At 37.9% G+C, this 16447-nt stretch overlaps 1 protein-coding gene across 1 annotated transcript in view; it reads right to left on the bottom strand.

The window, feature by feature from the left end:
- PAIP2 (poly(A) binding protein interacting protein 2) overlaps positions 1–16447 on the bottom strand; it is an 18917-nt gene extending 2470 nt beyond the window's left edge. The window contains exons 1-3 of the mRNA XM_061151441.1: positions 16308–16447; positions 1219–1382; positions 10–189 (exon numbers count right to left, since the gene is read on the bottom strand). Coding sequence (XP_061007424.1) covers positions 10–189; positions 1219–1356 — 318 coding nt within the window. The 5' untranslated portion in view covers positions 1357–1382; positions 16308–16447. The remainder of the gene's footprint in view (positions 1–9; positions 190–1218; positions 1383–16307) is intronic.

Below are 16447 nucleotides of genomic sequence, written 5' to 3'. Positions count from 1 at the left end.
ACTCTTTACCACAAGATCTTCCAGGGAAGAGCCATCACTGATAACAAGGTCATTAAACTGGTCTTGGATTTGGTCCATAGTTTGTGGGAGATCTCGAGCTGGAATAAACCACTCATGTTCCTCTTCTTCTTCCAGCATTTCTTGGAAACAGCGTTCAATAAATTCTTCTTCCCATAACTCCTCTTCTATCTGGATTTATAATAAAGGGTAATTTATAGCATACCTGCTAAGATGACATCATTAGGAAAGGCTTAAAGTATCTTGAACTGAACCATTAAAAATCACAATGTCATACCTTCCTCGTTTGCTTCTATGCTAAGGTAAAAAAAAAAAAAATCTTTCCCATAAGACCTGGAAAGATCTACTTAGATTTTTGCTATGTCTTTACTTGTCATAGCAGAATATTCTTTCTTTCCACTAAAGGTAGCAGGGAAGAAGTAACAAAGAAGTGTTATTATGCAGGACTGGGTATCAGAATTACCTATGATACTTCCCAAACTATACAAACCCTAAACCCACCCAAAAATGACTGGAAAAATAATCTTTAGAGGGCCAGCAACTTAACTGTCATTGAAATAGAAAACTACACTGCTTAACCTTTTTTAACACTCTTGAATATATATAACTAGATATGGTCAAATCAAGCTGGCTACTGATGACCAAAGCCAGGATAAGGGAGAAACAAGACAAAAGATGAAAACAGGTACAAGAAATATGGGAATAAAGACATCTATCAATGTATGAGAGTTCTCTACAACGTATGAGAATTCTCTAAAGAGAACAGTGGGGGCTGGTCAGAACGAGAACCTGAGGTGAAAACTAGTACTTTGGTACTTGTGCCTGTCTAGTCTGGAGTCTCTTGACTTTCACCGCAATAGGACAATCTGACTGGTGTAAGGTAGTGGTTTCCAAACCTTACTGCTCACTGGAACCACCTGAGACCTTAAAAAAAAAAAAAAGTTTACCAGGTCCCACCCTAAACTCTTTTGATTCAGAATTTCTGGGGTCAGACACCGAAAAAAGCTCCCAAGGTTATTTCAATTGAGCGGTTAAACCTGGTAGTAATCAACATCCAAATAAAACAGGAGTGGTGGCACATAAATCCACATATTTCATATATAAGGAACCAGGTGAAAAACACATTTCAGGGACAAGTACAATTATATTGATGGTTGTCATGGGCTACAATAAAAAAGAATGTTTATACACAAAACTAACTTGTCTGTTGAATTCCTCTTCATTTTCCATCCACATGTACTCTGCAAATGGATTGTCATCTTCATGAGAATGACCGTTAATTATCACATCTTCATTGATGATGCTTGGGCTAGTACTGCTGCGACTTGGATCTTTCATGGTTGGCGTTAGATGTAGTTTTTAACCTTAAAACAACAATACAGTTAATTTAGTCAGTCATTCTTTCAGTTCTTAGTGAGCATCTATTATTACCAGCCATCATGGTTAGGTATGAGATGCATATGATACATTAATAAACATGGTAAACCAAGCATTTGGAAAGCTTCATTTTTCTCCTAAATGATTTTAATGTCTAAGGAATAACTGAGAATAGCCTAGATTCTAATAACAGTAAACAAAGGCAAATAATTATTTAAATGGAATCCCCAAACCATCCAATTTTTAAAAAATATTCTGTGTTCCATAAAACAAGCATGGCTTGGAAAATTAATATTAAAAAACCCAGGGACTGGAAGTGAAAACAAACTTTTAATAACTTCTAGTTCCTTAGTTGCAAGGTATAGCTGTGGCTCTCTCCACTTCATAGCCCATTCTCTATTTGCTTTATCTTTGGGTCTATGTTGAGTTCCTCCATGTCTGGATTTCCCCACAGTGAGTTTCAGGCATCTAATCTCATACAGTAATCTTATACTCAATCGTATACTCTACTCAAAAGGGGATAACATGATCTAACCTAATTGATATATTGCAAGTTAAAAGTTTGAAGCATTAAAGTTCCAGATTCTACAATTGTCTATGTGTGTACGCCCAGTCAATAAGTTGTGTCCAACTCTTTGTGACCCCATGGTCTGTAGCCCACCAGGCTCCTCTGTCCATGGAATTTCCCAGGAAAGTATACTGGAAAGGGTTGCTATTTCCTACTCCAAGGGATCTTCCCGACCCAGAGATTGAACCCATGTCTCTTGCATCTCCAACAGTGGCAGGCAGATTCTTTGCCACTGTGCAACCTGGGACACCCCTACAATAACAGTCTGCCAATTCATTAACTCTGAAATTGCTAAAAAATGTGTTTACGTAAAGCAAGAGAGACTTGTACATAAATCCAAACATTAGTGTGATTTATGCCAAAGGAAGGCAACAACGTACCTAATATGAAGATAAGAGTTTAAAAAATGTCTTACTCCAAAGTTGTCATAATCAAACTAAACACCAAACCCAAAATATACTAGAAGTAGTTTTCCTTCTTTGGGTAAGGTTCAGGGAGAGACTTGCTCTATGTATGTTGCCTGGCCCTTTAAACTCATTTTATGAACTTATCCTTAACAGGACATAAGTATTAAAAAACTTACAGCTTTTCATATAATATGAATGTAAAGTCTCTAAGCAGTGGGGGTGGGTGGGCCCAATTCTGATGCACATATGCATTTCCCCCAATACTGAATACTAATGACAATAGTATTGTGGTGCTAACATTTTTAGTTGTTAGGAAGTCCTGAATTAAGAATTACTGAGAGGGCTTCCCTGGTGGCTCAGCGGTTAAGAATCTGCCTGCCAGTGCAGGAGACACAGGTTCGATCCCTGATCTGGGAAGATTCCACATGTCGTAGAGCAGTTAAGCCTGTGCGCCATAACTACCGAGCCTGTCCTCTAGAGCACGTGCTCTCTAACAAGAGAAACCAGTGCAATGAGAAGCTGGCACACTGCAACCAGGGAGTAGCCCCCGCTTGCCGCAACCAGAGAATAGCCTGCTCAGCAACCAAGACCCAGCACAGAAAAAAAAAAAGAATTACTGAGAATTCTGCCTTACTTAGTGTTGTATGTGTATGAAAAAAAGGCAGAGACAGACTGAGATTTATGTGCTAGGGTGTGGGGTAGAGGGCTTCCCAGGTGGCTCAGTGGTAACCACTCCACCAGCCAATGCTGTAGCTGTGGGTTTGAATTCTGAGTTGAGAGGATCCCCTGGAAGAGGAAATGGCAACCCACTCCAGTATTCTTGCCAGAATAATTCCATGGACAGAGGAGCCTGGCGGGCTACAGTCCATGAGGTCACAGAGTTGGAATACTACTGAACACACGCACAGTGTGGGGTAGAAAGAAAACACGATTTGGGTTAGGAAACTGAAGCACTATGAAAACAGACACAACAGAAAACAGATGATAGATATCCTTGATATTTTTATTTGTCATTAATCTTGGATTAAATAAACCCTCATATTTTGATAACAAGTTCTGACTAAACAGCAATCAGTTCCTCTAAAGTAAATTACTCATTCTTATATATCAGGCTATCAAACATTTATATGCTCATCTTTAAACAAATTACATTTTAGAGTCGACTCAAATATTATGAAAAGAAGGTCAATTCTGCTTTGCAACTTGATGGAACTTCGTTTACTCTGCACATGAACCGATCATTAAACTATGTTGAAATACATCTCAATTTACAACAGCTTTTCATTATTTTCCCAACATGTATCCTATCCCAACTCATACCCATTAAATCCTACCTTTCAGAAGATCACAGTATTAATAAGTGACTTATATTTTTAGTTAAAAATAGCAAATAAAAATCATGTTTAGCAGAGTACAGGACATTCAATATTCAAGTAGAACTGAACAGTTAAGCAGCAATTATGTGTGAGACCTGTACTAGAAATACCACTAACTTGTTTTTGAATATGCTTCAAGTGACTATAGTAGTATATAAATACAAACTTTTTAAAGAAAAAGTGTTTTCCATACATTTCATGAGCATAAGCTTATGTTAACAATGAAAATCTGCACCAGCAAATTCTACAGTCTGGGAATCTCAAGGGAACCCCTCCCTCCTTGTTTGATGCCAACCAATAACAAAATATAAATAGTGCTTAGCAAAAAGGGCCCAAGCCCTGCATTTGACATGTCTCTAGGTCAGCTTTTTGCCCATTATCACCTCACCAAACAACCCGTGGCTTTGGTACAGATCCCACTGCAAGTATATGAAGGACAGTAAATAAAATTTAATTGTCAAGCAATATTTGGGAAACAAATCATAACCGGAACCAGTAAAATCAACTGGAGCCCGGGCACTAATCTTACATCTTAAGATAGCTGAGGAAGGAACACTTGCTGACCAGATTTCTGCTACAGCCAGTCAAGTGAAAAGCCACAGGGGTGAGGATCATTTACTTCCAGAACATTGACAGGTCTACAATTACTGAGTGTAAGGTGTTTTAATACAAGGTATTGTTATCAGATTTTAAATTTTCTTCTATGACCTGTTCTTGATTCTTCTTAGACCACACAGTTTATATTATGTCCTATGTATGTTGTGGGGCTTCCCTGGTGGCTCTGAAGGTAAAGAATCTACCTGCAATGCAGGAGTCCTGGGCTCAATCCCTGGTTGGGAAGATCCCCTGGAGAAGGGAATGGCTACCCACTCCAATACTCTTGCCTGGAGAATTCCAAGGAAAGAGGAGCTTGGTGGCCTACAGTCCATGGGGTTGCAAAGAATCGGACATGACTGAATGATTAACACACACATGTGTTTTGCTATTAATTGAGTATATAGTTCAAATACTGTAAAATTTATTATTTTAAATTGGCATCTATCAAAAACAGTTAAAGGCAAATATAGTAGCCAGTGCCAGCAAAGAGTAACAGTTGGGGCAAAAGGGAAAGGAAGATCGGCTGGTAAAGGAGATGCTTTGGGAATAAAGGCTTTGAAAAGCTCCTACATATTCTGGGAAACCTAAGAGGCCACAGGCATGCCCAGTGCTGGCAGCACACTCAGAAAAGACCTGACAAGACTATTCAAGCTTCAGGCTCTGCACATAAAAAGGTTAAGAAGAGCTGTAAAGTGCTCAAGTGTTAAAGGTGTGCCTCAGCATAGAGCAGCAGATTTGAGTGGGGAAAGAATCAATAAACTTGGTAAACCAATAAGGATTATTTAGTCTGAAAAACATAAAAAATACATGTACCAATATATGCATAATGGGAGACCCAGAAGAAGAGAGAGTGAAGAATAATGGCCCCTAACTCCTCCAACTTGATGAAACCTATCCAAGAAGCTCAAAGAATTCCCAAGTAGAATAAACTCAAAGCAATCCACATGGACACACTGTAATCAAGTTACTCAAAGTCAAAAACCAAAAAGAGCATCTTCAAAACAACAAGATTAATATATGATTTCACATCAGAAACTAGAGGCCAGAAAACAGGACAACACATATGAAGGGATAAAAGAGGCGGGGGGTGGGGGGGGTGGGGGGGTGGGGGGGGGTGGGGTGGGGGTGGAAACTAAAACATTTCCAGATAAGTAAAAAAGAGAGTTCATTCATTACCACTATACCTGTCTTATAGGAAGAGCTAAACTGAGTCCTTCACATTGAAATAAAAAGAATACCAGCATTAACTTGAATTCACTGGAAGAAATAAACAGTGGTAACTATATAGTAAATACAAAAGTCACTAATAGATTTCTTGCTTTATAACTCCTCTTTTTCTCTACATAAAACTAAAGTAGCATTAGTTCACACTAGTTACAAACTAAGGCATTATTTGTAATGTCCAGGGCAACCATTAGGAAAAACCACCAAAAAAATCACTCCAGTATTCTTGCCTGGAAAAGTCCATGGACAGAGGAGCCTGGCAGGCTGCAGTCCATGGGGTTACATGACTGAGCATGGGTGCACGAGGGTGGAGGGAGATGGGTTGGTAGCAATAAACCGGTAGAACTTAAAAAAAAAAAAAGAAAAATATAGTGTAAGTTGTACTGCTGAGATGTATCATCATCTTATTCAGAGGCAGTCCAAAAGCAGCATCTTCAAGTCAATGAGCTCAAATCTATATATATTAGTCTCTTGTGGCTGATAAAAAGCTTCTCTCTAGAACAAAACCAACAGAAACTTAAACAGGAACTCCTGAAAACAAAACAGAAGCACCTAATTTGCTCGAGTGATGTTTGAGGGCACAATGTATATAATAAAAAAAAAATTTGAGACGTAAACCATAACAATCTGTTGCTGTTTTGTCTTTGTTCATGACTTAATGGAAACCACTTAAAAATTGGCAGAAATGAAAAAAAAAAAAAAAAAAAAATTGGCAGAAACGAACAGAGAAAACCCGTAATCCCCTTACCCCAATTTTTAATGTTCATATTTGCTTCAAATAACATTTATTCTGCTTCAAAGAACATTTATTGCTTCAAAAAAATTTATTTTTATTATTTAAAATCCTAAAATTATCACAAAATATAATTCAAAATTTTTAATCTTTAGCCTTAATCTCATGAAAAGGATTTCTAAAACACAGTAATACTAATTCAGAACAAGCAATATTAAATTACTAATACTAAAAATCTAGTAGTTGTAAGAATACATCTAATACATCTAATAAGATTTTCTTAAAACAAAAATCACAAAATGGTAAAACAACAATGTAGCAGTGTTTTCAATAATCATTTGAAAAATTCTGGATAATGGATCTTTGCACATAGTTAGGAAATTTTGTTGGAAAAGGAAGCATTAAAGTGAAAAAACTGTTTATGTACAAAGTAGACCCTACTTAAACAGGTCTTAAGTAAGTTTTTTCCTTTCCATCTTCAATCTTACCCAGAGGTAATAAATTTTAACAGCTTAGTGTATGCCCTTTCATATTTCTTTGCTTATAGAGACACACAAAGAATTTATATATTTTAATAGAATCATGCTAAACTAATATATTACATGAAAGATCCTTACTAGTCAATATGCACAAGTATACTTTATTTTTTAATGAATACAGTAGCAATTATTCAACCATTTCTTCTCTGATGCACATTTACATTTCAAGTCTTTTCATTACAAATATTCCTGCTTTGATCACCCTTGTACACATATCCTTTTCTAGTTGTGTTTTCTGTAGGATACATTCTGGTAAGTGAGAATAACTGGGTCAAAAGCCATGTGCATTTGTAGCTTTAAAAGACAGATTATATGTCAAAAATATGGTAATGTACATTGCTGGGTGCTCCCATTTCTCTGCATCCTCAACAGCTCTCTATATAATCAATATAGCATTTTACTTTTGCAAACAGGTGAGCATAAAAGAATCTCACTGTTTTCCTCTACAGCTGCCAGGATGTGTTCATCTTGTTTAGGAAATCTTTTCCTATCTTGAGGTTTTATTTCCTTTATTTTCTCTCAGTATTTTTATAGTTTCTTTTTTATATTGAAACTTAAAAAAAAAAACCAAACCAAACAAAAACCCAACTATTTCCATTATTTTTTTTCATTATTTTTAAAGTATGTTTTTACATATTTATTTGGCTTACTGGGCCTTAGTCGTGGCACATGGGATCTTTAGTTGCAGCATGGGGAACCTATTTCCCTGACCAGGGATTGAACCCAGGCCCCATGCACTGTGAGCATGGAGTCTTAGACACTGGACCACCAGGGAAGTCCTCTAAATCTTTAATTCATGTGAGCATTACTTTGAGTATGATGTAAAAGATCTATATTCATCATTATTTAAATGCAAGTTTGTTCCTCAGGTTTATCATGATCAAATTCCTACTATACTGTTTCCTTGTTCTATGATGGTATATTGTATACTGTTTTATCCCCAACTTTTATTTTGAAGAATTTTAAACTTACAAAAAAGTCATAATAATAGTATCATGAACACTTGTACCTTTCATCTAGATTCATCAACTATTAGCTTTTTGCCACAGTTGTTTTCTCTATACAATTTCTTTGGCTTAACCATCTGCTATGTTGCAAACCTTTCATCTTCAAATATTTCAGCACAGTATCATACTGTTTTGAATACAGTAGCTTTTCAGTAAGTCTGAATACCTAGTATCGTACTGTTTTGAATACAGTAGCCTTTCAGTAAGTTTGAATACCTAGTAGCACAAATCCCTTAGCAACTTTCTTGGGGGAGAGGGGAATCTTGCACTTTCATCTTCTATCAATTTTAGAATTGTCCATAACAGTCTGATGGGAATTTTACTAAAAATTTGCAGTTTAATCAGCATCATGTTTTTCTGTTAAGCCCTCTGGCCAGGAAGATGGCATATCCATTTACTTGGAACTGTTTTAATTCCTTAAAGCATAAATGAATCAGAACTTTTTACCAATAGTGGTAGACTAGATTATTTATAGTCTTCCCACTAATAGTGTTGGATAACATATTCCTAAAGAAACACTCAAAAGTGTTGAAAGGTAAGTAAAGTGGGAATTCAAAGAACAAAGTGGAATTTTTAAACACTGAGGCTGCCTCTGCACTGAGGGCTTCTGCCCATTAGGCTTCCGTGAGCTCACCTTGGATGCTTCATGGGCCAAAAGGCATATGGGAAAGGTGGAACAGGAGATCCTCCCACTCTAAGCTGGGACCCTAAAGGGCTATACACTCAGGTTAAGGGTGAACCAAAAACGACTCCCTCCCCACCAAGCAAATCAAAAGGAAAAGGTGGAAGGGAACACAGACACTGTGACTATGGCTGGACCTCTTATGGATAGGAGGAATAAATTCTCATCACCTGGGAGGTCCAGAACATCCCAAGTCATGAACTGAGTATAAAGTGGCCCTTAATAGGTAGTGTCCCTAGTGCCAGAGCCTGGCAAAAGCAAATGTAAAATTCCTTGGGAGGAAGGCATCTTCATTCTAGGCCTTAAGAACCTCAAAAAATAAATCTTTAAGGCCAATGAAGAGTTCAAAATGAAAGATAACCAAATACAAAAGGCAAAGACAAAGATACAATAAGCAAGAAGCAGTGCAGTTTACAGAAAGCATAATCAAAACTCATGTAGCATGTTGCCACTCATGTGGCAAATGATCATTACATATCAAGCTTGAAAATATCTTCAGAAACAGCCAAATATAAAAAGTGCACACAGTAGATTTGGAAAACAGCCAAATGATGATATATAAAAATCACAACATAAACAAAAATATAATGGGTTTGGCAACAGACTAGATCTATACAACAGAACTGAAGATAAAAGAAGTATCCATAAAACAGCAAAAAGATAAAAAATACAAGAGGGTTCAAACAATATAGATAGCAGAGTGACAAGTATCAAGTTCCAAAAGAAAATAACTGCAAACCCAGACTGTGAGAACGCTATATAAAATATAGTTTTCAAAAAAATGAACTAGGAATTTTTCCATCCTTATATTCAGGAATTGTCTGAATAACAAGAATTATGGGATCCCCAAAGACAAATGAATCTAAAATTATAAGGGCTTGGTAGTTTTAAAACTAGTACATTATTAACAACCTTTAATTTTCTCTTGTTTTGATAGGTCTATTCAGGTTTTCTACATGTATGGATGTGAGAGTTGGACCTGGAAGAAGGCTGAACGCTGAAGAATTGACTATTTCAATCTGTGGTATTGCAGGAGACTCTTTCGAGTTCCTCGGTTCAAGCCATTCAATCCTAAACGGAATCAACCCTGAATATTCATTGGAAGGACCGAAGCTGAAGTTTCAATACTTTGGCCATCTGATGACAAGAGCTGACTCATTGGAAAAGACCCTCATGCTGGGAAAGGCTGAAAGCAAAAGGAGAAGGGGGTAACAGAGGATGAAATGGTGAGACAGTATCACTGACTCAATGGACATGGATTTCAACAAATTCCAGGAGAGGATGAAGGACAGGGAAGCCTGGAGTGCTGCAGTCCATGGGGTCACAAAGAGCCAGACATGACTTAGCAACTTAACAACAACAAACCTCTATGGTTAACTACAGTAATTTTTATTTCACTAAAATCTCATTTCTCCAGAATTTCAATTTTGTTACAACAAAAACTAATTTCTCCTATTTCATAGCTAATTTGCCTATGTCCCCTTTTCCTTGATAAGGCTAACATGGGATTTATCGTAAGGAAAAAAATTCCAGCTTTACAATTTGCAGAACACACTGAGTGTGATAAACTCTTCCTACAAGTAAAAGAGGGGTATGTGTGTGTGTTCACAATTTGCAAATGTATAGAATCTCTGGAAAGGTAGAAAAGAAACAGAAGCAAATCATATCTGATAAGGGAACTTTATTTAGAATAAAGACCTATTACAACTCAAAAGACCAACCAACCAATTTGAAAATGGGCAAAACATCTGGAAAGTTCTCCAAAGGCCAAAAAACACATGAAAAGATGCTCAGCATCCTTAACCATCTGGAAAATGCAAATCAAAACCATGAGATAATACTTTATATTAGTGAAAATATGGAAAAATTGGAACCCTCATTTGCTGCCAGTGGGAAAGTTAAAATGGAAAACAGTCTGGTAGCTCCCCAAAAGATTAAACATGGAATTCCCTTATAACCCAGCAATTCCACTCCTGGGTATATTCCCAAGAGAAATAAAAATAAGTATCTACATAAAAACTTACACAGGCACAATGTTCATAGCAGCAGTATTCTTAATAGTAAAAAAATAGATACAACCCAAAGGTCCACCAGCTGATAGATGGATGAATACTGAAAACATCATGCTAAATCAAAGAAGTCAGTCACAAAGGAACACATATTGTATGACAGATCATGGGCATAAGATTTATTTTTGGGGTAATGAAAACGTCCTAAAATTGACTGTGGTGATGGAAGTACAACTCTGGTAATATACTAAAGACTACTATATACTTTAAATGGGGGAGTTGCATGGTATGTGAACTATAGCTCAGTAAGAGCTGCTAAAAACAAAACTGAGAATATGGTTGCCTACATGGAGCGGAGGGCTTCCCCGGTGGCTCAGTGGTAAAGAACCAGCCTGCAATGGAGGAGACCCAGGTTCGATCCCTGGGTTAGGAACCTGGAGGAGGGTATGACAACCCACTCTAGCATTATGCTGGGGAAAGTTCATGTACAGGCTACAGTCCAGGGGGCTGCAGTCAGACACGCGACCAGACTGTCGCAGTCAGACACTCAGACTGAGCACGCATGCACAGGGAAGAGAGCAAGATGGCTACGGAAACATTTTGTATTGTTTTTTGGGAATGGAAAAATTAAAAATTCAAATTTAAAAAAATTCAATTTTAATAAAGCTCCTGCTTTTGGTTTTATTGGTCTTTTCTACTTATCTCATTAATCTTAGTTTTCTCACATTATCTCCCTTTCCTTTCAACATAACTTAAATTTGTTGCTCTTCACTTTTACAAGTTGACATTTTCATCCTTTTACAAATAAAAATTTTCTATCTATAAATTTTCCCTAGAAGTTTTAACACAACAGTTATCAAGTTTAGGTAATTACAAATTATTTATATGCAGAAGAATGTTCTTAATTTCCAAGTGATTAAGGTTCTTTTGGTTACCTTTTGATGCCTGATTTCTAGTTTTATTTTACTATGTTATAATAAAATGCAGCCTGAAAACCTTCACTTCGGGGAATTTATTACAGTTCTGTTTGCAGACAACTGTTTTTGCTGCAAAATGTTCTTTGGGTCTAAAGAGAAAAATGTGATTTGTATTTGTTATCTTTTTAAAATTTCTTTTTTTAAAAAAATCAGAAGTATGGTTGCTTTACAATGCCAGTATCTGCTGTACAGCAAACTGACTCTGTTACACATACAGACACATGGCTATACATTAGGACTATATACAGGACTATACATAAGCTATACACAGGACTCTGCTGTTGTGATTTCTATTTCTAACATAAAAAATGATGTATATATATATTAGGCTAATTCTGGTAAATCCTGAAAGTGATGTATTCAAGTCCTCTACTATACCAAGTAGATTACTTAACCCAGTCTGAGACTCTTGTCTCATAGGGAATTAACATTTTTGGTAACTGATGTTTGGTAGTCTTCCATCATAATTTCATATTTACCTTTATTATAGATTTTTTATACTATTTCTGTAGTGTTTATTTTCCTACTTAAAGCAGATTAAAAAAATATTTATTTTCTGTAACTTAAAAACTACTGCAGAATCTCAGTTGGGTTTACCCCAGTTTGACATAATTGACATACAGCACTGTGTAAGTATAAAGGTGTACAGCACAATGACTTGACTTGTATCTACTGTGAAATTAAATAGTTTGAATAGTTTCCTATCAATTAAAAATATACTCTATACACCTTCAACAAATTCAAGACATTCTGAACGCTTTACTTTCCTTTCTCAATATACCCAACCCCATCTCTGCTCCAGACAAGCCAAGACCTTTAGAATTTTACTTACCCATTTTCTTGTCCCACCCCACATCCTGAGCTTTGTAAAAATAATCTAGCACTGTTAGAGCTACACTATTAGATTTTCTCTTAGAGTATATAGATAATCATCTTGCCCTAACTTGTTTTGGCTTAATATTTCTCCAAAAGATTACCTGAGGATATATAAATTTCTAGGCTACTACGTATATTAAACTGTCTTTTGCAATGAATTTTCTTTCTTTTGTAAACATGCTGTTTAGCTAAGAGCCTTATATTCAGATATTTCTCCAGGGACTTCCCTGGTGGCCCAAGGGTTTAGAATCTGCCTGCCAATGCAAGGGACACAGGTTAGGTCCCTGGTCTGGGAAGATCCCACACCCTCTGGGGCAACTAAGATGGTTCATCACAGCTACGGAACCTGGGTTCTAGAGCCCGTGATCCACAACTACTAAAGCCTGTATGTGCTCTGCAACAAGAAAAGCCATGACAATGAGAAGCCCATGCACCGAAACTAGAGAAAGCCCACATGCAGCAACAAAGACCCAGTGCGGTCAAAATAAATAAAAATTTTTTTAATCAAAAAAAAAAAAAAAAGAAAAAAAAAAGAAATTTCACCAGATTTTGGTTAAGAGCAGTTTTTTCCTGCTCTCTGGCACTTTAAATCTATAAACTCTTTTCCTCAGCTGTTTTTTGCCATTTATTGGTTTCCAGGAGTGTCTATACATTTATAGTCTCTACAAAATTTTTAAATATGAAAATAAATAAATCTTTTAAGTTTTAGAAAGTTCCCCCCTTTTTCATCTCTTAAGAACTATCATTAACCACTTCACGAGGTATGTAAATAAAATCATTATACTGTATACCTTAAACTTATACAATGCTATATTTCAATTATATCTCAATAAAACTGGAATAAAAAATAAAAACATTAACTCTTTAAAAAATTCTCATTAAAATTCAAACAGAATTCTCTTTCTGCTTCTTTCATTAAACTGATTCCATAAGGAATTTCCTGGTGGGTGGTCCAATGGTTACAACGCTGGGCTTCCACTGCCAGGAATCAGGGATCAATCCTTGGTGGGGGAACTAAGATCCCACAAGCCGAGTGGTGCCAGAACCCCCACAAAAAAACAAAAAGAAACTGACTCCACAGACTTATCACCTTTTCTTATTCCACTGGACTCTGAACTACTGTAGGCTCTTTAAACTTATTTGTTGTTTTACACACATATATTGTATACCTATGTATTTTAGTGAAAAAAGATATAGAAATTCTGCATCAGCTTCTATATTTAATTCAGAAGTCTGTGAGCAGCACTGAATTTTTTTAATGTTTGGCAGTACAAAATAATGATTAAAAGCATGGGCTCTGGAACGAGGCTGCCTTTCTAGAAATGTAATGTTTCAGGTTTCCTATCTATAAAATGGATAATAACAAGAGTAGCTAGGCAAACAACCTAGCAGATAACCGTATTACTAAACATGTAGAACAATTAAGATTGCTAGGGCAAAGTATAAGATAAAAACAACCGGTCCAACCACTTGTAGGAGTGAAACAATGTCACAGAAAAATCGCAAAGACTATAACCCTGATGTCAACTGCAGTGTAACTAGGTTATCAGGTAAGAACAAGATGGTACAACACGGCTGAAAAAGGCTCAAAGTGCATCAGAAATACCACCCTTATTTATAAAAACTGATACAAAAAGCAGCAGAGTCAGTTCAAATAAATCCACACTATCCAACTTGGTAGCAACCAGCGACTTGTTGCTATTTAAATTTAAATCAATTTTAAGGCAAAAGAAGAGGTTGGCAGAGGATGAGATGGTTGGATGGCATCACCGATTCAATGGACATGAACCTGGGCGAACTCCAGGAGGGCCAGGGGTGCTGCAGTCCATGGGGTCAAAGAGTCAGACATAACTTGGTGACTGAACAACAACAATTTTAATTCCATACAGTCAAAATTTTAGTTCTTCGGCTGCACTTGCTACATTGCAGGTGCTCAACAGACATGTGCTCAGTAGCTATCTTACTGGACAGCACCATTATAAACAATGAGGAAATTAAGAAAAAAGACCGAGTTACTGATAGTGAATCTCAGACTGTATCATACGTGAAACCTTAATGTATCTGTGCAACAAGGTGATCCAGATCACCAAGACAACTTGGGCAACTTTCATTTTGGATTGGGTTCAAATCCCAGATATGCCATTAACCACCTAGAGGACTCTGAATATGTTACTAAATCACAGGCAGCATGCTACAGAGGTTAAGAGCACATAATCTCTGCTTGGACTTGAATTCCAGCTCTTATTAGTTGTGTAACACTGGGCAAGTTACTTCACATCCCTCTTTCATTTATAATCTTCATTTTACAGTAGTACTTGCTGCCTAAAGACACTAAAGACTAAATACTTGTAAAAGTACTTTGAACAATGCCTTGCATTACTAAGGGCTATAGCCTTAGTATGTGCCTAATAAAATTACCTCTCAAATTTCTACTGATTTCAAAATGGGCAGGATAAAACTTACTCTCCCTGCTTATTTCACAAGTTAAAATAAAAATGAAAATCACCTTCCATGCCATAAAGAAACAGAAAAGCAGGCTACACTTTCGGGAGAGTCACTTTTTTTTTTTTGGTCAAAGACACCTACTTGTGAGAAAAAATTAAGTTCTGTTCAAGTTCACAATTAACAAGTGGTATAAACAGCGTAATTTGCTCAAAATATCCTCTCACACACCGGAACAGAAACACAAAACAGCAAACACTAGGAATCTCATTAAAACCCTTAGAGAACTTTATTTGCATACATAACCTGCAGCCCATGAAATTTCAAAGGCTATTTAAAGAAAACGCAAATCAACACCTGACCAACTGCTCAACGCAAACTGTGAAAAATCATACCACCAGGTTAACTAGACAAGATTAGCCAGCATACGCAAAATGGGAATTTGTCTTCTGCTGAAATGTCAAAAGCTGTCAGCTGTGAGACCTTCATCCACGGCACACTGGATGCCAAATTCTTTCTAGAGTTTGTGGTTTCTGTGAGATGACGGCGTTGCAAAATCAGGGAAAAGGCAACAAAAGGAAGCAGAGAAGGCCCCTTTTTGCAGTTACAGAAAATACCAATGCTGGCTGCTTCAACAAATGTTTTGAAACAAACAACTTTACCACAAGCTATATATTTTTGATGGTGCGAGAGAATAAGCACAGAACAGAGAAACTAAAAAGTAAAAGAACCAAAACTGAAAAACGTGAATTGGCTGAGCCCTTAAAAGTTCAACTGGCTCAAAACAGTCCTGGAGTAGGAGTTGACAGTACTCCAAAGGACCTCCTAATCTGAGCACGGAATACAATGTAACTAAAAATAAGGGGTAGGGGATGTCGAAGAAACGGAGAAATCAGAAAGGTACAGGCTCGCAGACGGTTACAAAACGCTCTACTAGTATGCAAGGCAATCCGCCAGTCCCTCCGCCCCTTTCTCTTCCCCCACCCAAGCTTCAGGAGAAGCGCGCAAGCGCAGCAAGAAGGGGCAGCGCGTGGCGACGCGCAGGCGTAAAGTGGGGAGAAACAATGAGCTTTGTTGCCGAGGCGGCAGCGGGGGGCAGGGGAAAAGGGTACCGGAGGGGGGGTGAAGGGACTGCGGTGGGGGTGGGGGTGGGGGCTCGCGAGAAAGTGCTATCCCGGCAACCATCGCGCGCCACTGAGGACCCGGATAGAGAGCTGCGAGATCCAAATCATAAATAATAATGACAATGAGAAAAAAAAGTGACGGCCATTTCTCAAAGAATAAAGAGACTAAGTCGGTCCAAGATCATCTCTCAGACTCAACTGGAAGAGGCAAGGAACAACGGGGCCCATACGGGCTTGGTGGCCAACGACCCAGGGGACCCTCTAGGCCCCTCAGCCGTCGCCGAGGTGCTGTCCCTAGACCGCCGGGGCCGCCGCACCCTTCTCGCCGCTCCGCCCGAGGGAACCCCTCACCCAGTGCACGGCAGCGGGGACGGCAGCCAACGAATCCGGTCGGCCTCCGCGGATCTCCACAGGCAGCGCCGCTCCCCCGCTCGACGCGCGTTTCGCCCGCAGCCTCCCTTCTCCAGTCCAAACAAACACCCCAGCCCGGA

This window comes from Dama dama, chromosome 9, assembly GCF_033118175.1.
Source record: "Dama dama isolate Ldn47 chromosome 9, ASM3311817v1, whole genome shotgun sequence".
Classification (NCBI taxonomy): Eukaryota; Metazoa; Chordata; class Mammalia; order Artiodactyla; family Cervidae; genus Dama; species Dama dama.
Note: the sequence above shows the minus strand (reverse complement) of the source record. Positions and strands in the feature narration are given on the sequence as shown.